Source organism: Fopius arisanus, unplaced genomic scaffold, assembly GCF_000806365.1.
Source record: "Fopius arisanus strain USDA-PBARC FA_bdor unplaced genomic scaffold, ASM80636v1 scaffold00011, whole genome shotgun sequence".
In the NCBI taxonomy this organism is placed as follows: domain Eukaryota; kingdom Metazoa; phylum Arthropoda; class Insecta; order Hymenoptera; family Braconidae; genus Fopius; species Fopius arisanus.
This window is the reverse complement of record NW_011887750.1, coordinates 640920-662931: the sequence shown is the minus strand read 5'-3', so window position 1 is coordinate 662931 and position 22012 is coordinate 640920. Positions and strand designations below refer to the sequence as shown.

The following is a 22012-nucleotide window of genomic DNA, read 5'->3' as shown; positions in this document are numbered from 1 at the left end:
CTTGATGTTCATGTTACCCTGATACTTTTTCAAAAATTTCGAATTTTATAATTTCACTGGATATTTTTTCAATTTTCAAGTATTCAGTTTTTAAACAATATTTCGATTGATTAACCATTTACAAAAGAAAAAATTGGAATTATTTTGAAAAAAAAAACATGAATGATAGCGGGATCGAATTCTAGCCGTCCGTGTGCTAGCCAAGCACGTTGCCCATTAGACAATGCGCTCATTATAAAATTTTAATTCCATTAGTAATATATCTTCAATATATTGAAGAATTTGAAAAGCTACAAGATGTGGCTTCCCCCTTTCGCTCGTTCTACAGTCGGCTAAATTTCAATTAAACAATTATAAAATAAAAAGCATTCATACCGCAGAAAATAAAATTCGCACCGTCGACTTGATGGACACCCCAGCATATGCAATGGCATGTGGCACCCTCCCTCTCTTGGGGTGCGGTACTACGATGCCGCTGGGGTCAGTCCTACCCCCAGAACTGAGCCTCTACTTTAGTCAATCCTCTTTGAATTAACGATTCAAAAATAATCAACGGAATCTTGTTTTGAAAAAGGAGGTTAAGGCATTGAGAGCAAGATAAGGCTAACGAACTTTGAGAAAAAGTTGGAAGCTGCAGAGAATACGATTACGATCGTAATGGAGGAAATTACGGAAGACAATGGGGTATTTCAAGGATTCGACCCCCAGGATGACGCCTTTGAGGGGACTAGGGTGAAACTACAAAAGTTGAATGCAGTGACTACCTTCTGGGAGCGAGAAACAACGAGTGAATTTCCAGAAGTTGATGAGATGATGGAGGATGAGTCGTTGTCTGTTCTTCAGAAGTCTGAGGCTACCCTGACTGAGAAGATGGAGAAAATCAAGTCTTCAGTTATCGATATGCAGAGAAACACTGAAAGATGCATACAGATTCTCCAGAAAATTGAAGATTCGTTGAGAACTGCTGCGACTGAGGAGCAAGTTGTTTTGGAAAATTGCTCAACAACTACGACAGCTGGAGACTCAGAGATAATCGATGCGGGAGAGATTTCTTCTGGGAACCATCAGGATAACGAGACGTCCGATGCAGGTGATGGATGCTCATCTACAGGAGAGGGTGGACGTGAGGGTCAAGACTGGACACCCAGTGCTTGCCCACCAGAGGAAGATCTTAGGATCAATGTCAGTGGTTTTTGGCTTTCACCATCGAATTCTCGATGGTTCAACATTAACTGGGACGAAGAGTACACCCAGAACCAATATCGCAAGTTCGCCTGCAAAAAATGCTCGATGGTCATTGAAAATAAAGTCAGAATTCAGGATCATGTCTGGGTGTCTCACTTCGGGGGTAGATTCAAGTGCCTTTACTGCTCTAATGATGAGAGAGCCCTCACTAGAAGATACAGTATCGGACATCATGTGAGGACCAGGCACCCTGAGGTAGCCCTGTCCATGAATCGAAGGGGAGATTGATGGTTTTTGTTTTTCCTCTCAGTTTGAGTATTCTAGCTATTTCATTGCGTTAAAGAATAAATAAATTAGCGGAAAAAAATCCATTTTCGAGAAACAGTAATATTCCTCTCTTCTCCTGAATCTTACCTTTAATCTATTCTCTTCGAATGAGATAGGAGGAAAGAATAGATACAACATTTATTTTCTTACAGTTTGTTCTTATTCTTATCGACAAGCAATTTTTTCTTATAAAAAAAAACATAGAATTGGTATTTTCGGGGTTTCTAGAAATGGCGATAAGCATGAAAGTATGAAAATATATTCTACCGCTCCCACCATGAAATTGAAACTGAACTTCAAGTTTCTTTCAAAACATATATAAAAACGTAGTAATGTCATGATATTGAAAAATATTGATAAACGTAAAAAATCTTTATAAACATTTTTCTAACGAATAAATGAAGGACCAAACTGAGGCATTTAAAAAAGAACAGTCTTAAGATCAAATTTTCACCTCCCGATTTTTCTCCTGAGAAATCAGAAACGGATGTTCTCTTTTTTCTGAACACCTGTTGCGGCCTTCCATGTGAGACGATAATTGCAATTACATTGAAATTTCTCCTCATAATGGAAAACCCACACATGATCCTTCACTTGTCCATGATTTGCAAATACTCTGTCGCATTTTTTGCATGGGGAGAACGTTCTTCGGCATCGGAGAAAGATGATGTACTCGTATTAGCTTCTGGTATTTCAGCCTGTAACTTCAGTATTGTAATTTTCGCAATCTCAAGTTCCATTTTCTGACGGTCGAATTCCTTCTGCAACAGGAAATGCTCCTGCAATTGCTTTTCCAATTGCATTATTTTTTGCTCTGCCATGATCAGCTTCTTTTTGGTTTCTCTTCCAGCCCTCTGGAGATTTTCTGCTCTCGCATCTATTAATTCCTTCATCTTCTTCTCCATTGAGGTCTTCACTCGAAACAATTCGGCTTCCGCATTCATTTGAGCTTCGCGTGCTTCAAGAGTATCATCCATGACAGTCTTCAATTCACACAACAGCTGCTCTGACATCTCAACCTCTGAAAGCACCTGGAACTGGAGCATATCTGCCTCTTCTCGCAGTAATTCTCGACTTTTTTCTCGAATTTCGAGAAGAGCTTCCGTTTGGGATAACCTACTGTGGAGACTCTCTATTTCTCTCTTCATGACTTGAGTCTCACGCTCAGTAACGGATGCAGATTGATTGGCCGAACCTGAAGAACTTGAGTTTTGGTTTTGAGGCTGTGCAGGTGATTCATTGTCTTCAAGGGATGAACGTGATGAACTCACTATGCATTCATCCATCTGAAAGTTATGATCTACGTGGTATTGGAGAATAATCTAACCTCGAAGCGTTGATTCATGATTCAGTACTTACATTGAGATCGTCCAAAAAAATGCTTTATTTACTGATATTATTTTCCACGGGAATTAAACATGTTCGGTAGAAGTATAAAATATTTCAAGTAATTGTTTCTTTCAATGTCAGAAAAGATTCATACTGTTTGTTCGATAATGTACGTCGAAATCACATTCTTTCGCGAAATGCACATGCGCATCGATCGTGGCTATTGCCGAAATAAAAAAAATCGAATTATGAACATGGAATTTTGTTCCATGTGGTATTACAACGAAGAATGAAATCGTACAGTAGAGAATTGAGTTTATTACAATCATAACTCATTGATTCGTTCAAGACACCTGTCAGAATTTGATGAATACTATTTTTTTCTTATTTGCGCTGTTCTTCCAAAAAAAGAAACTCATAAAAATAAATAAAAAAAGCTGCTTCTACATTTTTCATATGCAGCCACTTCGTTGCTACAAAATAAATATAATAATGGCAATAATTGAAAAGTCATAAAAAAACTAAAGTAAGTATCAATTAAACAATTGAAATCGCCAAGAAAGAGGAAATTTTCGTTCCTACCCTGGATCAAAAACAGTTGCTGATGAAAAATCTTCCCTTTTATACAGAAAAATATAAAAAATATCAACGCTAGTTAAAGAACTTCGCGACCTTCGGTAATCACGAAGTCCCAAAAAAAACTATCCTTCAATGAATTAAGCATTTTTAACGGTTTTCATGCCAACCAGCTGTGGATGAGCTTTTTTATTGTGTGCACTACCGTATCTTGTTGAGAGACGATCAGAGCAATGAATGCATTGGAATGTCTCGCCATAATGGGCAACCCAAACGTGATCCCTCATTCGTGGTTTGGCCCTCGAAATTTTTGGACATTTATTACACTTCCATTCCTTCCCTCCAATCTGTTCGTACTCTTTATCCCAATCAAGTTTAAAGAACATTGAGTTCGTAGGACGAACAAAACGAACGTTGAACGGCTCTGTGGCTTTTTTACAAATTCTTCGTGGCTGCACTCGGGTTAATTTCACCACTGCCAAGGGCATGTCCGTGGAGGTTTGTCGCGGGGGACTATCATCTTCAACTGAAGCTTTTGACGAATTACTCTCATCATGAGACTCGTAATCATTTGCCTGATCACTCATCTCTCCACCCATCATCAAGCCAGATTCAATTGTCGTGGCTGTCATCGTGCCTGGATTTTGTCCAGCCTCCTGGAATGGTTCTATTCCCTCACTATCTATCACTCCAATAACCCCTTCAGCCCTCCCCTCACCATTCTCCTCCATTGACGGATATTCCTGCTGCTCCAATCTCTTCTGCAGATAGTAGATTTTCTCCTTGAGAAGACATTTCTCTTCCTCAGCATCTAGATGAGATGAAATAAGGCTTTTTGCCACTCGAAGTTCCTCCTCCAATTTCTCGACATGGTCTCTCATTGCGATAAAATCGTTCCATGGTTTAGACAATGTTGTTGCAGGCTGTAACTTCTGAATCGTGACCTTGGCTCGTTCGAATTCCCTTCGTTGACTATCGAAGTCCCTCTTTAATCTCGATTGATCCTTCAGCTGATCTTTTAACTCCATGATCCTCTGCTCTGCTGCTTGTAATTTTTTTTTCATCACCGTGCTTACATCTTGGAGCTGTGATGGTGCTGACGAGTTCTGGCCAGTGGTGTTCACGGCCTCAGTTGTCACCAAGATATGTTCAACCTTCAATTCATGGATTTTCTTGTTAAATGTGGTTTTCACTAGAGACAGCTCTGACTCTACAGCTATTCGAGATCTGTTAGCTGCTTGGAGACCCTGGATCATTGTTTTCACATCCTCTCGCAAGCGTTTTGTTGTCAGTCTCTCCATCTGCAGCTGGTCTTCCAAGATGGCCTTCTCCTTGTCATACCATTCACTCATTAGTCCATTCTTCTTCACTCTGTCTTTGACTTGGGACAATCTACTGCGAGACTTGCCAAGTTCTTTCTCTAGAACTCTCGAGTCCGACTCATTACTGAGTGAAGAATTATTTTCTGGATTTTGGCGGGTCGTGGTGTTTAATCTGACAAGTTTGTGGCTCCTTACAGTTATTTGTTTGCTTCCAGATGATGAGCATCGGATATTGTCAGCGAGCTTCGCGTTCATCTGGATGTTGAAATCGTTGAGGTATTGTTTAGTCAATTAATTCCAATGGAACAATGCCTGGCCTCAGATATCAATGGATTTAATAAAAAGTTAATTACATACGCTTATAATTCTCAATTAAATTTAATGCGAGAACAAATAATTATGCACTACAATTACAGAGAACGCTCAGAATTTTATTTTGTCTTCTTGATGTGGAAAAACACGTGTGTCTATCCTGAAATTTCCAGACGAAGATACTAGCGCTAATTCAATAGAGAGCGGTGAATTTAAATGCGAGGACATATATGTAGTGTGATAAAAATTTTATTAATTGATTAATAATGATTTTAATATGTACATATGTAAACAAAGGGAATAAAAAATAGTGCAATATTCAATCTAAATAATTCCTTTCATCCAACATAGGGAGGATTTTCGCCAATGTTTCTCGGGCTTTCGGATTCTTCAGAAGATCAACTGATGCCTCTCCTCGTTCAAGAACGACGTCCAGGTCCTCGATTTCGTCGTCCTCTGCAATCATCTTCGGCCAAAAAGTGAGCCCTGCCATAATACCATAATCTCGACGCTTATACATTGATTTTTTCAGTTGTTCCAAAGTTGGGGGATTCGCAGTGCACCCAATTCGTGCCATGGTATTTGATAAATGAGTCAGGTAGTGTTGTAAAAAGATGTCATCGTGGATCATCTTGATATTGGTCTCAGGAACAATATTGAAGATGTACAGAAGATCGACTGCAGGTGATGTCCAAACACACATTTGATAATCAACCTGAAAAAAAAATTGAATACCATATAGAGGTTAGTGAATATCAATTAAAAAATACTTACCATACGCATTTCCAGTGGTTCTCCATTCTTGTCATCTTTGAACATGAGGTTATTGACCCACAAATCTCCATGATTCAAGACCTGAAATTCGTCTTCATCATATTGATAAGTTCGCTGAAGATTTTGACAAATTTCTCTGGATTTCTTGTGGAGTTTATCAGATATTGGGATAAACTTTGGATCCATCCAATTGCAGATTTGCTCTGCAATAGATTTCAAACCTTTTGAAATAAATGAGAAAAATGCCTCGGGTGTTTTACTACTGATAAAGCCAGTCGTCAGGCGGGAAACACACCCAGGATTCTGATAACAGATATAAATATATGAATAAATATATGACCAATGACTTTTTCCATGTAAAAGCAGTTCCAATCGATTTTCTTCACCTGCTCGTTCAATAAAATTGATCCGGCATGAAAATTCGCGATATATTTCAGTATAATGGATACTTCAACTTTATTCAATCCGTTTTTACGATTTCTATTCTGAAAGCCGAGTGAAATTAAATCTTCCATAACGATAGTACATGGTTCATTCGATGAGTAATACACTTTGGGGCCCAATCTTTTTCCAACAAGTTTCTCCACCTTCGGAACAATTTCCTCCAACATGTACCGCTCAGTCTGGAAGACATCGAGATCACGAATATATTCCAGAGTCTTAACATTCGCATTTGGCTCCTCTTTCATGATCAGATGAGCTCTCTTCTCTACTTTTCCATTGTGACCATCACTGCAAATGTATTTGAGAGTAAATCTTGTCAAGTAACTCAGATAATTCTCTCCTTTTTTCACCGCGGCCTTTTTCTCTACCAACTCAACATCCTGAATCGTATCATCACACATTCCCCAGTGCAGGACGTTCTGGAAGAAGACGTCTCCAGGATCGATTCTATCCAGAATCATGAGGCGCTATTTATGAAAAATAAATTGACACCAAATTGTTATTGATTCTGTTCTTTATCATGAAGAGAAAAATTATACTCATTTGTGGAGAATTTAGATTACGAAATTGTCACGCAGTTATTCGTGCTTTTTTTTAATAGTCATATTAATTCGATTATTATTCTTGAGTTAATTGGGAAGAAACACTATTGATGATGAGAAGAAAACAGATGCGATTCATTATGAGACTTGCATTTAATTTACTCGGTATTCCGTCGCTTTAATATCGGGGGTAATAAATCAGGAGTCATTGTGATAATTTCCCAGTGGCTGTTATTGACTTCATCCGAACTATCGTCAATTTAAATTATGCACATTTCCCTTCTCATCACAAAAATAGCGGAAAATTAAATGTGTTGTGTTAATTGTGTTTATTTTACTTGTGTTATTACACTAGTGAATTCCCACTCACAACTGGACTATCTTCGAAAAATTCAGTAATAGTTTCAGTGCTCGGAGGCTCCATTTTTATCGAGCCCATGACACACGGTTGATTCATACTCGACTAGAGTTTGATTATGGCAACAGACGAGTTTATATACCCCTAGACTGAGTATAAATTTATTTATGGATTGGAGAATGCGTTTGAAATTAAGATGGACACTCCACGCGTATCATTTATCTAGCTTTTATCTCTTATCACAAACTCCTATCGCTTTATAAATCATAATGTTACTAGTATATCCTTGACGATTCAAAGATTTCAAAAGTTACGCCTACTGACACGTGTTATTACACTGTGAAGTGCAATTACTTCGTTGGGATCGTTGCGCGATCATGAGCAATAATGTAATTGAACTCGGTCATTGCTTTGAATGTTGCATGATTTTTAAATTGGAGTGTAAAGTTCACATTGAATGGACAGTTACAAATTCGCTATTGTTGTCATCAAGTGTTAATTGATGTATCAAAAAAATTGAGCAATTCAAAAAATTGAAAAGAGAATTTCTGCATAGAATTCAAGAGGCAGAGGTTGAACGCCGATTCTTCACTTCTGATCTATATCACTCGATGTGAATGCCATCATCTCGGGCTCAAGAATTTCACCAATAAATCTCGCTGCACAGCTGATAACATAAACATTGCTGTAAATCATGCAACTTTGTAGCATTTTTTTCATTAACAATTCTGTAATTTCCTTTACTATATACAACTTCAAGAAAATTTTTAGAATTATTTCAGTAGTTTAACTCTTTTATTTCATAAAGTTTACCTATCGCATTTGCATATTGTACATAATTTTAAAAACATAACTAGTAAAATCAGAAAATTGAAAAATAAAAAAAAATCAATGATTTAACTCGAACACTAGAGGAATATATAAGAGAAAAGATGAGTTCACATATTTCATATTTTTGTAGAATCTCATAAAAACATGTATTTCCCAGAATTCACGTGCGCAGCTCGGGTAGCGCAAAGAGCCTGTCCGATTCATGGCGCGAAATAATAGGGATTTTAAATGCATGGTCGTAACCGTGCAAATGACTACACATTCATATTCAACACGTTGAAGTCATATTTACCATCCACGCCAAATTCACCTTCGAATAAAATAGAAAAAAAATTTTAATTGATTCATTATTAATTATAACACGTCGCTACATAACGCATGCGCATTAAATGTAAAATGTTAGAATTGTTTGGCGTTCCAAAGACCGCGAACACGACTCTCGTCTAATACCTGTATTGACCTTTGAGAAAATTGTTTTATTTGTGTATGAAATCATCAGTAATACACCAAACCAATTCCAAAGAATACATGTGTATGAAGAATTATAATGAAAACTCTAAAAGTGAGTGAATCCTGAGGATTAATCGAATCAAATAGGTTAGGTACTATTATTTTCATATAGTCCACAATGACTGAATATTTTCAGATGGATATGGACAGTATAAATTATTCAGAGTCTCCCGATGCCATTGATGATCACGAGATCTCCCCAAAACGTCAAAAAATTGAAACATCGAATTCTACAGCGAAAATTGAGGAATGCAAACATCTGAAGGCACTACTGGAGATCCTTCGTGCCAGATTGTCACAGACTGAAGCCAGTGCCACACATTTTCACAAATTACGAAGAGAAGTTGATGAAATTTTCCTCAGGGAGAAGAACGAGCTTCAGGAGCAAGTGCAAGCTGCAGAAGAGAGAATAGAGCAGTTGCAGAATCATTTAGAGACAGCGGTGAAAAATAATCATGAATTGCATGAGGCCCTGGTGGCTACGGAAGCACACATGCTCGAGATGAAAACTGAAATGGAGCGGAGAATCGTAGCCTTATCCATCGATAATTATACACTGAGAACTACTGCGATTACTCCTAACACTAGTACTGAAGGACTAGTGTTAGGAGACACTAGCGACAAGGATGCTCTCCAAGCGAAGTTTGAGACAGCAGAGAAAAGGATACTTCTGTTGGAACAACAGCTGGAGAATAATCTAGCAGCTCAAAGGGAATTTCAGCAGCAAACGATTGAGTTGGAGCAAACCAAGATGATAATTGAGGCGCTGGACGCTGCAAACGGACAGAGATCCAAACTCAGAAGTTTCTCCAAGTCTCAGAACGAATCGAATGCCCAGGACACTCAAGTACAACAGTCCAAAGCCAAAGATCACACGTTGAATACAAAAAAATCCAAGAATGAGATAGTAAAATCACCTGCTGAGGCTCAACGCGTGGAAGACTCTGGGAGGAATTTGAGGTCTTCCACGAAGAGAAGTGGACATTTGAGAAAAGAGTTGTCAACTTCCATGATCATGAAGAACAGTGAAGCCACATCAGATAGTCAAGCGAAGTTAGAAGTTTTACAGCCGGAAAACTCGTTTTTGTCAGGAACAGAAAAAATTTCTATGAAAGAAGAAAAACTGACGTTCCAAGTGGATGATTATATTCCTGGAGAATTCCAGGTGATCTTATTTGGCGACGATTCTCCTAACCTAAACCTCTGTAAAGACTTTCAGTGGATTTTTCCAAATGATGAAAACTTCACAAATTCAGAACAGAGGACTTCTCAAGTTGATCTCGTTCGAACAATTTCAGAGCGAGAGGAAGACTCAGAAATTCAAGCGAACGATTCTGCCCTCAAAGAGTGTCACCTAGTTCTTGGTAAAAGTAACTCACGAGATCCCGGTGCCCGCAACAATCAGGGAGATCAAGCGAGTAATATTGACCAGATGATTGAATCGGATCAGGAGTTATCAGTTATTGAGGGAACAGCTTTAAAGAAAGAAGAGGAGAAAATTTCTCTTCAAGATGACGATTGTGTGCCTCATGAGCCCCAAGGAATTTCAATCGAGAATGAGACCGCGAATGGAGGTGCTGAGAATGGCTCTTCTTCAGATGATGAGTCTGAGAACTCTGATTACGAGCCAGAGGATAACATGAAGTTTAACGGAAAATTTTCCAATTTAAAACTCAAGGTTGGCACGTATTTCATTTTAGTTTCCAGTGCAAAATTTTTCCAGATAAACTGGAGTAATGAATACAAACAACTTGGGCCTTGTCAATGGTACTGTAAAACATGTGGTCATATGGAACCAAGAAAGTTTCTTGTGGAGGAACATGTTTGGGGGATCCACTATGGAGAGACATTCAAGTGTCCTCATTGTCCATTTCATTATAAAAATAATCATTTTAAAAGCAGGGCATGTGTAAGGAGTCATATGAAAACAAAACATATTTAACTGATCCCGCTTCAGCTAAACTCGAGACCTTATCACACAAATCCGAACAGTAAATATTCAACTGTTGTGATAATTACAGCTCATGAATGCTTGAGACAAATTTATAACTCAAAACTCGTTACTTGCTTTATTTTTACGATGTGACAATAAATAGTTCATGAACATGAGTGATTAACTTCAAGTTTTTCAATATTCACACTTGTACTTGTTTCTCATTTATCCCTTGATAATTATCAATATTTGCTGCCATTGATTGCGCTCTTAATGATTTCGATTGTTTGGTCGTACACAATTGTGTTCGCATCGTGCGCCCAAAGGAAGTCTTCGTGAGAAAAACTCCTATAATTGATTTCAGCAATCCCGTATTTATTCGGCAATTCATTATAGAAGCTTTTGACGTCCTGGAAAGTAAACGCACGGTTGACTGTTTGAAATATATTTATAGAATGCAAATAGACTGTATTTACTTGTTGAGGTGCGAGCCAGTCATTTAAACTGTAGAAGAAAAACATTGGCACATTCATCTGTGATGCGTCATAAACGGGCGGTTGAATTGTGTGATAAACCTCCAAGTTTTTTCTTATGCCGTAATCATAGGCTCTGAATTGGCCAGAATTATGAACTTGCAGGTAGTGCAGTAGAGCTTTCGATGATGACCCAGCCGGGAAATGCGCCACGAGGTTCGGTATTATATCCTATGATTATTTAACAGTGTAATATAAACGAAATTTAATCAAAAACTCAAGAACTAATTAACGTAATTACTCATCGTGACGTACTAAATCCAATTCGCTATAATCAGGTCCAACTTGTGAAAATATAATAGTTTCACATACTGCTTGTTGAATGCGCAGCCAAGAACAGAGCCATCGGGAGACTAGATTGCTAGCAGGATTTCGGGAGAGTATTTCCTTGTATCCAGTAATTACACTCAGGAACTGAGAACATTGATTTTTCATGCACATGATTAAACTGTTCGATCATAATTCGTTCAGGCTATTCACCTCGAAGGTCCGAGCAAATGGTGCCAAAAATCGCACAGGACTCTTCCAATGTGTTACAATAGCAACAGGTGCATAGCAAATGGCTAATCTTATCTTGTCATGCATGTCAGGACGGTTTGCTGCCATAACAAAAAGTGCTGTTGTTCCTACCGAGTGGCCAATGTATATTAGCGGTAGTTTTCGATAATTGTACACATGTTGTATCATAGCAGGCATATCGTAAATTCCCATCTCGTGCCAGGAGAAGTCCCAGAATTCGTGAAATTCTGGTGTTAGGTAGATGTGAGAACGGGAATACGTGTTACCTCTGTAATTACCCAACCAAACATCGAATCCAGCATCTGATAATAGATAGGCTGCAATAGGTGATAAGTGAGTTGCCGTTTAGATTAGATTGTGGAGTTGGATTTAGAATGAGTTCTCAAGCGAAAATTTATCAGCATTACCTAATGCTCTGCCCTTGCCTGTGAAGGTCCAATCTGCTGAACTGCTGAGGAATCCGTGCTGCAGGAATACTGGATATCCTGTGTCATTTGGAATCCTGTGCATAGTCAGCAAATATCCATCTCCAGTTTGCACTGTGTAACTCTCAGCTGGATATCCGGCTCGACGTATTATTTCAGGCTGTACCCAATTTTAAAGTTATCTTATTTATTGTTTAATTTCTATGGGAAATTCCTCGATAGACTAAATCCATAGTTGACTCTGGATTTAATTAATTGAAAATTACGTGGTCATTTGAAGTACATCATAAAGTCACGAGATACAAACCGTTGTTAATATTGTATCAGGATCGTATGAAAACAAATGATTCTCTATCCATTTTTCAATCGCATTGCTGTTCGAGATGAAATTACCGTCATTGTCAAATGATCTCTCTTCTGGTGTCAGTTGATTGTCCGTTATGTTTGCGAACACGGTGTCAATGAGTATTAAAATACAAACTGCACTTTGCAACGAACGACCCATGAAAAATTGCACGATTAAATATTTACTATTAGCTAGTATCATGTTGTACATAGAGGAGTTCGAGTCGATCTGCCGGACTGATTGCAGTTTTTTAATCCTGGCATAACACTTTGCTTTTTATTTATCAGTCAATTTTCATAATCAGCGTTAATGTATTCACCAAGGGCGCAACGAGCAGATGGAATCAGATATTTTTCTCCATTATTTTGGCTCTCGCTACGTCTTATACACAATGATCGAAGGTCCCGTTCATTTGGAATTCTCGTATCTTCGGTGAAATGGAAATTTAATCGCCTTTTTAGTGCGCCAATGTGGCCATGACATGATGGTTTCAATACAGAATGCATGTGATTTATTAGTTCGATAGCCTGAAATTTTTGAATCAAGGATGTTATACATGAATATATGAAATTTTTTGATTGAGAACATTCGACTGGATATTATCGAGTCAATTACTATTGCCTAGTAATTATGTGAATATTTGAAGAACCGCCGGCAAAAAAATTTCCAGATATTAAAACATGGGATTAGTTATTGATATTCAAATCTATTGATTATTTATTAACTGTTTATTAATTCCTACAATGAAGACATGTATTTAATGAAAAGCATTGATAGATGACAAACTATCTTGACAAGGTATGACGAACATAAAAAACATAATCCTTTATCTGCCTTCTGGACTGAAGTAAGCCAGCGATTCGTTCAATGAAGCTTTTTTTTCCGGAGTCGGGACATCCATGGATACATCAGCCTCTTTAATGCTCGATTCCATCTCACAGTCCTCCTCATTCTCCTCGTCAGCTCTCTTAGCCGTTCTGATTAGTAGATCAGGAATATTTCTCCACAATGATGTTGTCGTGGACTGTAGCTTCATGAGTGCCGTTCTCAGTTCACCTTTGTCCCGTTCCAATGATTCCTGAATTAGCAAAGTTGAGGCCAATTGTTCTCTTATAGCATCACGACTTTCAGTGATATCTGAGATTTTCTTTTTCAGTTTCATCTGGGTATCTCGTGCATCTCTTTCAGCCTCACTCAGCTGCGACTCTAGCTCCTGAATCCGTCGTCTGTAGTCTTTGGCTTGATTTTTGAATAGCTTTCGCTCTTTTTCCACTAGTCCGATTACCGCGACTGCTTTGTCGACCTGAGGAGTCAATTGCTGCTCTGCGAAAGAGGCGTCGAGAGTCAAATCAAGGGTTTTTTCATTCTGCTGATGCATCTGCAAATTTGGTTAGTTTATTACTGTTTGATTAGTTTCTGCAATGGAAATAAGATCCTGAATAGTTATGTAATTTCGGTGGTATCGAAAGAAGAAAAATATCTGTGAATTTCATCATCAAATCTCCCGGACAGAACGACACCGAAAAAAAATCAGAATTCACTGAATACAATTGCATTTATCGTATAATCCTCCTTATTTCATTAACTTACGATTCAAGCTGTTGATGTTCACAATTTTGAAGAGATAAGAGCGTGAACAGCAGGGGATGTAGGTTTTTTATTCAAGCTTTTGCCGGATTTATAACGGTTATACGTCGCGTGCAAAAATGCAAATGTTTTTTTTGTGTACTATAGTCCCGTCATCATCTATTCCCACGGAATGAGTGAAAAAATGGGTAAACTGTTTCCCGCGCAATTGTGATTGACACATGCGCAGAGAGGAAATTCACCCCTCTCTCTGCATTTTTTTTCCCTCTAAATTCGAAGTGGCGATACCTTCTAAGACATCATTAAGTTAAATAATTACAAAAATCATAGCAATATTCATTGGAGTTCAATAAAGTGAATCAAGTTTGGTGTTGCAAAAAAAAGTACATCAGGAAATTTTTAAGTGTTACATCAGTGTCAGTCAATCTGAGAAGTTAATCAATCTTCTCTAAACAACAGAGACTCGACAAACTAATTTTGATAACTAACAGAAGTCACAAGTGATCATAAAATAACCATAAACCGTAGAATTTTGACATTCAACAAGATGTCAGACAGTTCATCATCTACTCTTTCTCATAATTCCTCTGATAACACCGATTCGACATCATTTAATACCTCAAACTCATCGGACATGCTCCTCCTGGATAACAGCATATCCCTCACAGACTCCAATTTCGACAACTTGACAGACATTATCGAGGATCAATTTCCAAAGTTCCAGTCCGGATTGTACGACATTTCCGTGGATATTTGCATGGAGATCCCCAAGGATGACACGTTCAACAAGCCAGATATGCTGAGAGCAACGGTGTACACCATCTGCGGGGAGATATTCTTCAAACACAACTATTGGAGTTCCATCAGTTCCCTCGTAGCTCATCATATGGGAAGATCTTTAAATCTAACAAATAGTGTCTGGGTTCCAGTTCAGGGAAAACGTCTGGTGTACCTTGGAAAAACGAAAATCAGTGGACATACGTACGGAGTAAATGAGTACGAAAAACTTCCACTTGTCTATGACAGTATTACCTACAGCGATAACATCTGTGCCACCAACGTCATATTAAAATACTTTGTTAGTGTCTTTCTTACCCCTGGAGTTGTTGCTGCTGAGAGTATTTATGCAAAACATGGATTCAGGACTGATTATGACAGCTTTAATTATAAGAAGAAACACATGGATGATATTTTCAAGGGCCACAAGGCTGAGAATCTTAAGGTTTACGATCACCATTTAGCCTGGTCTAGAGTCTACAATGTCCTTGCTGCATACAGGGAGAATATCTGCAAGCAGAATAAATTCTTTGACGAATATGGATTCTCTTTTTAGATGAATCATTATTTTTTTGATATTATGAGATATTTTAATAATTTAATGGCCAGTCATGATTGGCGGAGGAATGAAATTCCTTACGTATACGTGATTAATAGATTCAATTACTCTTTTTACTGGCTTCAAAATAATGGATACCTCTTTGGAATGACAAAACGTGAGGTGCTGAATTTTTGTAGAACATTTTTAATTTTATAATTTATTTACTGTGGTGGATAGTCGAAATTACTTTTATATTTTTTACGAATGATTTAAAATTTTATAATTTATTCGTAATGATTCGGATACGGATGGAAGACTAATTGAAGTAGTTGTGGGATATTTAAATACCAACGATTGTTAGAATAGTAAAAAGTGTAATGTATATTAAAAATTTACAATATTCACTCAACAATTGTACTCACTTACGAGAGCATCCGTGTTCTGAAATTATTCATTAAATGTAAAAGTGAATTCTAAACGTAAAAGTAATGTAAATGCCAATAAATGAATTTCAATTTTAAATCTCCGAATGAATATAATGATTCAATTTAATTAATTATTCGAAAACTACCGATGAAAGCTCGTATTGGATTGATTCAAACAATTATTTTTCCATTGATGACGAAAAACTTCTGTTGCCGTGCTACAACTTGAAATGAATTTCCATGACTAACGCCACAAACCTAAACCGCAGGATTCATTTTACCACTCACACAATCACGCACCTGACACCTCGAATTGTTGACGATGTTTATAATATTATCCCATAATATTACCCCTCACTGTGTCAAGTTCTACATCGCGAAAACTCCCACAACACATTACTAAATAATTTTTCTCCACCTTAGACCCGAGATTTTTCTCATGCAAATTCCTTGCCCATTAAAAATTCCACAATAATTTCCAATAAACAAGGCCACGACTATTCAACGACTATTTATTTATTCTTACCACCAACCAATTACCACCAATCCCTCATTCATCCTCCCAGAGACACCAATTTTTCATCATCAAACTGTTAATAATCCAATGGTTTAAACGGCTGTCATCCAATTATCTCGTCAAGCCTGCATTCCTATTATCCATCATATCTCATGAGACCCTTAATTAATACCTGATAAAGAGTAACACTGACAGGATAATCTCGTCTCCTAAAAAATCCACACGAACATCATAATAATTACAGTAACATTAGCCTCGTGCACGTGAACTCTGCAAATTTACTTCATGACGTGAGATTTTATTTGTGATTTGCCATTATTTTTTTTTTCTCTTGAATTGTCAAGATCGATGATGCTCCACAAGGACACGACCGGTATACGAGGAAAAACCCGGATAAATTGGTCCGAATTTAGTGACAGTCATGCTAAAATATACGCAATGACTATTCTCTAATTGTTGTTCTCTTACCACCTGTGGTTGATGCGATTAGAGCCCCTCTGAGTCACATCTCCTGTTGACCTTTTTTTCCTACATCTTTTTTTCTCTTGATCCATTCAATTGTAGGAGGGATGAATAAAAGTCACGTGAAAGAATGAGACAGGGATATAATTTGTGCATTTGCGTATGGAATCTGAGGAAGGATTTGTGTATATAAGAGGTGCAACTGCGGGTGGATAATAGTAGTACTGCAGTTCTATTCCTAATTGAAAGGAGATTTATCAAAAGGTTTCTTACTACGGAAGGATTCAAGATGAAGCTACTTTGGGGATTTTTGCTAGTTTTTGTTCTCATCGCATGTGCTGAAAGCCAAGGTAGACATTTAAATAATCAACTTCTTCAGTCTCTCTTTTTTTCATTTCTATTCAATATACTTCTTCAATTCTCTCATTGATTGATTATTAAAAATATTGATTGAATCAAATTCCTCCTTCAATTTGGATTTTTCAACATTTTTCATAAACTAATTATATTTCTTCAGTGCTGTCTTTATTCTAATCCTCAGATTTGTTTAATTCATTACTCGTTATTATGATTATGCTAAATAGAATGTTTTCATGTGGCACAGATGTTTTTATTGTTATTCGCCCAATGAATTTTCATGCGAGTGAAGATAGTATTGGCTTATTAGCATTATCTTTTGGAATGTCACGGTTTGAACTGATGAGGTGTTGTGGTATTATTATTTTCTACTGTACTAATTCTGCATGCAATTGGTTAACTGGTCTTCGGGGGACAATCTTTTAGCATTTGTCATCCCTTTTCACCCATTTTACCCGTTCGTTCGATTTATATCAGCCCAAGAACAAGGACAAGTGGCATCTCGCAATGCCGGGGGTTGGGGTGGACGAGGAGGCAGATGGGGAGGATATGGAGGATACGGAGGATACGGAGGATATCCATATGGCGGCTATGGACGCGGTTACGGTAATTATGCCATTATTATTTTATTTTCTATCGAATTTCACTCGAAAAGCGGAAAAATTCACGAAAAATTACGCAAGAGTTTCGTCATCGACATTCAGTGAAAAATTAAAGGAAAAACTGCAATTGCATTTGAGTTTTGCCTAATTTAGTAATCATATCAGTAATTTAGCGATTTGTTAATTTTTTCAATTATCTCGGTAATGATGTTAAAGGAAAAATTAAATGGATTTGCAGTATCTAAATTCTGGGAACTGCATTAATGAGATTTTCTGGTACTAATGTTTTTGTAATTTTCAGGCGGATGGGGAGGTAGAGGATATGGGGGATATGGTGGTTACGGAGGGTATGGAGGATATGGAGGATATGGTGGATACGGAAACAACGGGCGTTACTAAGGACTCCAATTATTTTTACAACAACTTGAAAATCAAACAACTCTTGGATCCAGAAGTTAACAATTGATTACACGTTCCGATAACGAAATAAATCTGACAAGTATCGTTAACAAATTTTGTATTAATGATCATTTTTATCGGTTTCATTGAGCTCGATGCAATGAAAACGAAATAAAATCCTGTAACAATAATGCCTAGGCTATTCATTACACGGCATGATAAACCCTTTTATTTTCTCGTTCTTTAAATAATATTTGTAATGGAAAATCTTCTTTTGATTATTTTTGTTGAGATGACTCATTAGCAAGGTGATACTAATAGTAGAATTACCTTACAAGCGTTAAAAAGGTTGGGTTTTCCCGACACAATTCCCGAAATAAATTTAAAAAACAAAAATAAACCATCAATGTCTCCGGATTTTCCTATTAAATTTTCTCCATGCCTGATTCATCTCTTAAGAGTAAATTAATTCAATTGGAATTTAATAAAGCAACAGAATAATTCATTATTTTCCAATCACTCCACACCTACTATGCTAGAACGAACTGACATTCAATTTGAATATTGGGAATTTCCATGCAGTAATTAGGTACTGACCACAAACATCTCTTCCTAGAAACCCATTGAATAATGTTAAGAAATTCAAAGGCCACCTCTTCCCCAGATATTTCTACCATCATCCAGCCCACAAATTCATGAGGACAAATAAAAATATCTGTAAACATGGCTTCGACAAGAAGCCTCTTAGCGAGAAATATGAGAGGTCACACCTCAGTTGAAGGCCATGCATTTGAATCCCTTGGATTCACAAACTGTCTTGGTGAATCAGTAATCCTAATTCAAGGTAAATGGTCTCTGAAATACCCTGGAGCTGTCCAAATTGCGTTATTGTGCTCGTGCCGCTTGAGAAGATACATTTGTACGTTAATGAACGGTTTTACGCATACGTGTGGTAGTTTTGGATTTACCGGTCTTTGGTTGACGTTTTTTCAACTATAAAAAGTGAAGAACACGCGTAATCCACGGTCAGTTGGATTTCTGAGTGTCTATACATCATCATAACTGTCAGGAACGATTTTTGAGCGTAAATATAACGGAGATTTTTTTTAATCTTTAAAAATTGAGAATGGACTCGCGTTATTTTTTTGCTATCTGTGCACTTTTTTGCATCGGTAAATACGATTTTTTTTTCCTAATCCATTTTATGGTACTCTTTTCTCAATGATTGAACAGAATTTATAATTAACACTCACTTATTTGTTTAGGGTCAGTACGCTGTAATGATCTTATTGTATTCCCCGATCAGATAATTACAAACGTAAATACAGAGACAGGTGCGAGGTTCAATGGCGATACCAGTGGATTTCGTAAGGCGAATGGTTTTGGAAGTGGTTCGTATGGTACCTCAAAACCTGGAGGCCAGGGCTATCATCAGCAGCATAATGACGGCTTTCGATCGTATGAAGGGTAATAAATTCGGATGCCTGATTGAATAAAAACATATGACGCGGACAAAAATATTTCGAAATAATTCGATATTTGATAAGTCGAGTTCCTCAGGATCTCACTAGAATATTATAAAGCAATTTTTAATAGCGCAATTCTGTTTCACGAAACCAGGGGCTACGATGGCCCCCAGAACTCTTGGGGAAGACCGGGTGCCTCTAAAAGAGTAAAGCCGGGATTTCCAGATTTGGGCCCGGGCTATTCAAACGCAAACGCCCAGAGTAATTCACAATCCTCGAACGGACACTCCAGCAGTAATTCGCAAGCTAGTGCACAAACCAACGGTGGATATCAGCAACCAGCTTATCACCCATCAAATGGGCATCCAGACCGAGGATTTCCAGCTCCAAGTGGAGGATCTCAATCAAGTGCCAATAGTAATGCTCACGCCTCAAACGGCCATTCAATCAGCAACTCCCAGGCGAATGCTCAATCTCAAGGACATGGACGGTACAACCCATCTTATCATCCATCCAACGGCTACCCTGGTTACCCCTCTGGTGGAAGATCTCAGTCGAATGCTCAGGGACAGTCTCAGGCCTCGGACGGCTTCTCCAGCAGTAATTCAAATTCAAATTCAATATCCCTGGGGACCGGAGGTGGGGCGTCGAGTGCATCCTCTGCAGCATCAGCAACGACGGGAATTATCAACGGTCGGCCAGTGGCAGCCGCTGCTGCAAGTGCAGCAGCTGCCAGTGCAGGCGGTGCTCGAGGCGCCGGCACTTCCTCTGCCTCATCGTCATCATCATCATCATCGGGAAACTATGATAAGACTCCTTGGTTCTACAGAAGTCGATCTGCCACTGATGACACGAATGAAACCGCCGCTGATGATAACAAAGATAAAATTATCTTCGAAAATTGAAAATTAGTTTTTATGTTAATACCGTTATGTCGAACAAAGAATAATTATTCATGAAATTACGTTTTGCTATTTATTAAAACCTGAGGGAAGTGGCATTAATCAGTACATTGATGGTAAATTGAAATTCGTGAAGCGGAAAACATTCAATTCTCCGACTGACAAATTAATTGAAAATTGGGAAATCCAATTGCGAGTCTAAACGGCTTCCGAAAGTTATCGCACAATCGTCTGACATCAATCACTGTAAATAACTGTTAATTAATTATTCATGAGATCTGGGCCGCTTGTAAAAATAGATTTAGCGAAGTGGAATCAAATTATGCGTTATCTCCTTAATTTCTTCCTGGCAGTCCATCCCGAGTACTTGAAAATACGAAACGACTTGTTTTTCTCGCTCATAAATAATCCAGAATATTATGATAATGAGGAATATCAAGTTGAAGATTGAAATGGTAGACATGTACCATGAATATTCTGCTCGATCTTTAAAATTTTATCTCTCATCCGAGACGAGTTACGCGCAATCCGGTTCGATTGTATGTCAAGGTCATGGTTCAAACTTGATTTTCTTGTGTAATCGATTGATAAACCTTAGTAACAGGGTGAGATAATGACGAGATAGAATCGTAATAGTGACAAACAAATCTATTTATTAATGTTGCAACCAATTTATCACACACAAAACGTTAATAAGTACACAATTCTTAAGAAAAAAAAACAACGTCGATCGTACTGAGGATGAATATTCTCAGGTGAAATAAAATGATAAATAATTGATGGTTCAAGCGCTGAGGAAAAATACGAAGACCTAATGCTTTTGAACTTTACTCATGTCATGTGTCTACTCGTACTACGTCTTTTGACATGCTCATTATTGATTATGGCAATTCGATAACTCTTCAATGGGCTTTACAATTAATTCACGATTTGAAGATCACTGATAGCTCTAGTTTATCTTGCCAGCCTCCACATGATATGTGCCTTTTCCACTGGAATCAACAGCGGATGAACTGCTGCTGTAGACACCCTTTGCACCATCAACTGTTCCGTCTTTTGAGACACTTGCACTAGCCGATCCGGGCTTAGTACTCGTCCCATTGTTCGAGTCCTCGTCATTAAATCGGCTGAAGATACTGTGGAGAAAGAATCAAATTCAGTATTACAATATAATATTTCGAGAAAGCGCACAATTGCGATCACTGGAACGTCATGAATTCGAAGTCAATCATGAAAATGGAAATTCATTTTTCTCGTCAAACCGACATCAGCAAATAATTCACATGAATAATCCACGATAAAACTCTTCCAAAAAAGTTATGGATATTCCAAATGCCCGTATCAACAAGACAAATACTTACTCGAATCCTCCAGCATTTGCGTTGGCATTTGCATTGGCATTGGCAGTTGCACCACCTAGACCGCCTCCAAAACCGCCAGCAGAGGCATTGGCATTGGCATTGGCATTGGCATTGGCACCAGCTTTGCCGAGACTGTTGGCATTGGCATTGGCATTGGCGTTAGCGTTGGCATTGCCAGCACCTCCAGCACCTCCATGCCCAAATCCACCAGTCTGGTATCCACCTTGGTGACCCTGTCCATATCCACCGGTCCCGAAACCTCCCTGTCCTCCATATCCACCAGCTTGACCATGTCCACCGGTTCCAAAACCTCCCTGTCCTCCATATCCACCAGCTTGACCATGTCCACC

General features: G+C 38.1%; 9 protein-coding genes across 15 annotated transcripts in view; 3 read left to right on the top strand and 6 right to left on the bottom strand.

The window, feature by feature from the left end:
* Positions 1-1637: 1637 nt before the first annotated feature.
* LOC105262796 (myosin heavy chain, embryonic smooth muscle isoform-like) lies at positions 1638-3222 on the bottom strand. The gene is made up of 2 exons (XM_011298582.1): positions 2872-3222; positions 1638-2798 (listed from the first exon to the last, which is right to left on the bottom strand). The coding sequence occupies exon 2, from the start codon at positions 2796-2798 to the stop codon at positions 2103-2105; it is 696 nt and encodes a 231-aa protein (XP_011296884.1). The 5' UTR covers positions 2872-3222; the 3' UTR covers positions 1638-2102.
* Positions 3223-3329: 107 nt separating this feature from the next.
* Positions 3330-5186, bottom strand: LOC105262795 (tax1-binding protein 1 homolog B-like). The gene is made up of 2 exons (XM_011298581.1): positions 5097-5186; positions 3330-4994 (listed from the first exon to the last, which is right to left on the bottom strand). The coding sequence occupies exon 2, from the start codon at positions 4992-4994 to the stop codon at positions 3558-3560; it is 1437 nt and encodes a 478-aa protein (XP_011296883.1). The 5' UTR covers positions 5097-5186; the 3' UTR covers positions 3330-3557.
* A 104-nt stretch (positions 5187-5290) lies between these two features.
* Positions 5291-7481, bottom strand: LOC105262792 (uncharacterized). 2 transcript variants are annotated; one of them, XM_011298577.1, is made up of 4 exons: positions 7150-7481; positions 6212-6736; positions 5826-6128; positions 5291-5766 (listed from the first exon to the last, which is right to left on the bottom strand). In XM_011298577.1, the coding sequence occupies exons 2-4, from the start codon at positions 6728-6730 to the stop codon at positions 5371-5373; spliced, it is 1218 nt and encodes a 405-aa protein (XP_011296879.1). In that variant the 5' UTR covers positions 6731-6736; positions 7150-7481; the 3' UTR covers positions 5291-5370. The 2 variants fall into 2 exon arrangements, with proteins under 2 accessions (XP_011296879.1, NP_001401464.1); NM_001414535.1 differs by having other exon boundaries at positions 7182-7458.
* LOC105262793 (myosin heavy chain, embryonic smooth muscle isoform-like) lies at positions 5727-10633 on the top strand. Of its 2 annotated transcripts, none has more exons than XM_011298578.1 (2): positions 5727-5795; positions 8647-10633. In XM_011298578.1, exons 1-2 carry the CDS (start codon positions 5739-5741, stop codon positions 10450-10452), a joined length of 1863 nt encoding a protein of 620 aa, XP_011296880.1. In that variant the 5' UTR covers positions 5727-5738; the 3' UTR covers positions 10453-10633. The 2 variants fall into 2 exon arrangements, with proteins under 2 accessions (XP_011296880.1, XP_011296881.1); XM_011298579.1 differs by lacking the exon at positions 5727-5795 and adding an exon at positions 8090-8562.
* A 34-nt stretch (positions 10634-10667) lies between these two features.
* Positions 10668-12475, bottom strand: LOC105262794 (lipase 3-like). Its single transcript, XM_011298580.1, has 6 exons — positions 12228-12475; positions 11903-12080; positions 11457-11812; positions 11232-11390; positions 10920-11147; positions 10668-10853 (listed from the first exon to the last, which is right to left on the bottom strand). The coding sequence occupies exons 1-6, from the start codon at positions 12465-12467 to the stop codon at positions 10686-10688; spliced, it is 1329 nt and encodes a 442-aa protein (XP_011296882.1). The 5' UTR covers positions 12468-12475; the 3' UTR covers positions 10668-10685.
* A 500-nt stretch (positions 12476-12975) lies between these two features.
* LOC105262791 (moesin) lies at positions 12976-14554 on the bottom strand. 2 transcript variants are annotated; one of them, XM_011298573.1, is made up of 2 exons: positions 14472-14554; positions 12976-13644 (listed from the first exon to the last, which is right to left on the bottom strand). In XM_011298573.1, exons 1-2 carry the CDS (start codon positions 14547-14549, stop codon positions 13093-13095), a joined length of 630 nt encoding a protein of 209 aa, XP_011296875.1. In that variant the 5' UTR covers positions 14550-14554; the 3' UTR covers positions 12976-13092. The 2 variants fall into 2 exon arrangements, with proteins under 2 accessions (XP_011296875.1, XP_011296877.1); XM_011298575.1 differs by lacking the exon at positions 14472-14554 and adding an exon at positions 13857-14465.
* Positions 14555-16747: 2193 nt separating this feature from the next.
* On the top strand, positions 16748-18124 carry LOC105262790 (prismalin-14-like). 2 transcript variants are annotated; one of them, XM_011298571.1, is made up of 3 exons: positions 16748-16925; positions 17359-17538; positions 17836-18124. In XM_011298571.1, exons 1-3 carry the CDS (start codon positions 16865-16867, stop codon positions 17931-17933), a joined length of 339 nt encoding a protein of 112 aa, XP_011296873.1. In that variant the 5' UTR covers positions 16748-16864; the 3' UTR covers positions 17934-18124. The 2 variants fall into 2 exon arrangements, with proteins under 2 accessions (XP_011296873.1, XP_011296874.1); XM_011298572.1 differs by having other exon boundaries at positions 16759-16925; positions 17410-17538.
* Positions 18125-18776: 652 nt separating this feature from the next.
* Positions 18777-20670, top strand: LOC105262789 (uncharacterized transmembrane protein DDB_G0289901). The gene is made up of 3 exons (XM_011298570.1): positions 18777-19105; positions 19199-19400; positions 19554-20670. The coding sequence occupies exons 1-3, from the start codon at positions 19060-19062 to the stop codon at positions 20302-20304; spliced, it is 999 nt and encodes a 332-aa protein (XP_011296872.1). The 5' UTR covers positions 18777-19059; the 3' UTR covers positions 20305-20670.
* Positions 20671-20931: 261 nt separating this feature from the next.
* LOC105262788 (glycine-rich cell wall structural protein) overlaps positions 20932-22012 on the bottom strand; it is a 4437-nt gene continuing 3356 nt past the window's right edge. The window contains exons 5-6 of one of the 3 annotated variants that reach the window (XM_011298567.1): positions 21663-21972; positions 20932-21437 (exon numbers count right to left, since the gene is read on the bottom strand). In XM_011298567.1, coding sequence (XP_011296869.1) covers positions 21251-21437; positions 21663-21972 — 497 coding nt within the window. In that variant the 3' untranslated portion in view covers positions 20932-21250. Of the gene's footprint in view, positions 21438-21662; positions 22006-22012 lie in introns of all 3 variants that reach the window. The other 2 variants (XM_011298569.1, XM_011298568.1) reach the window with 2 other exon arrangements.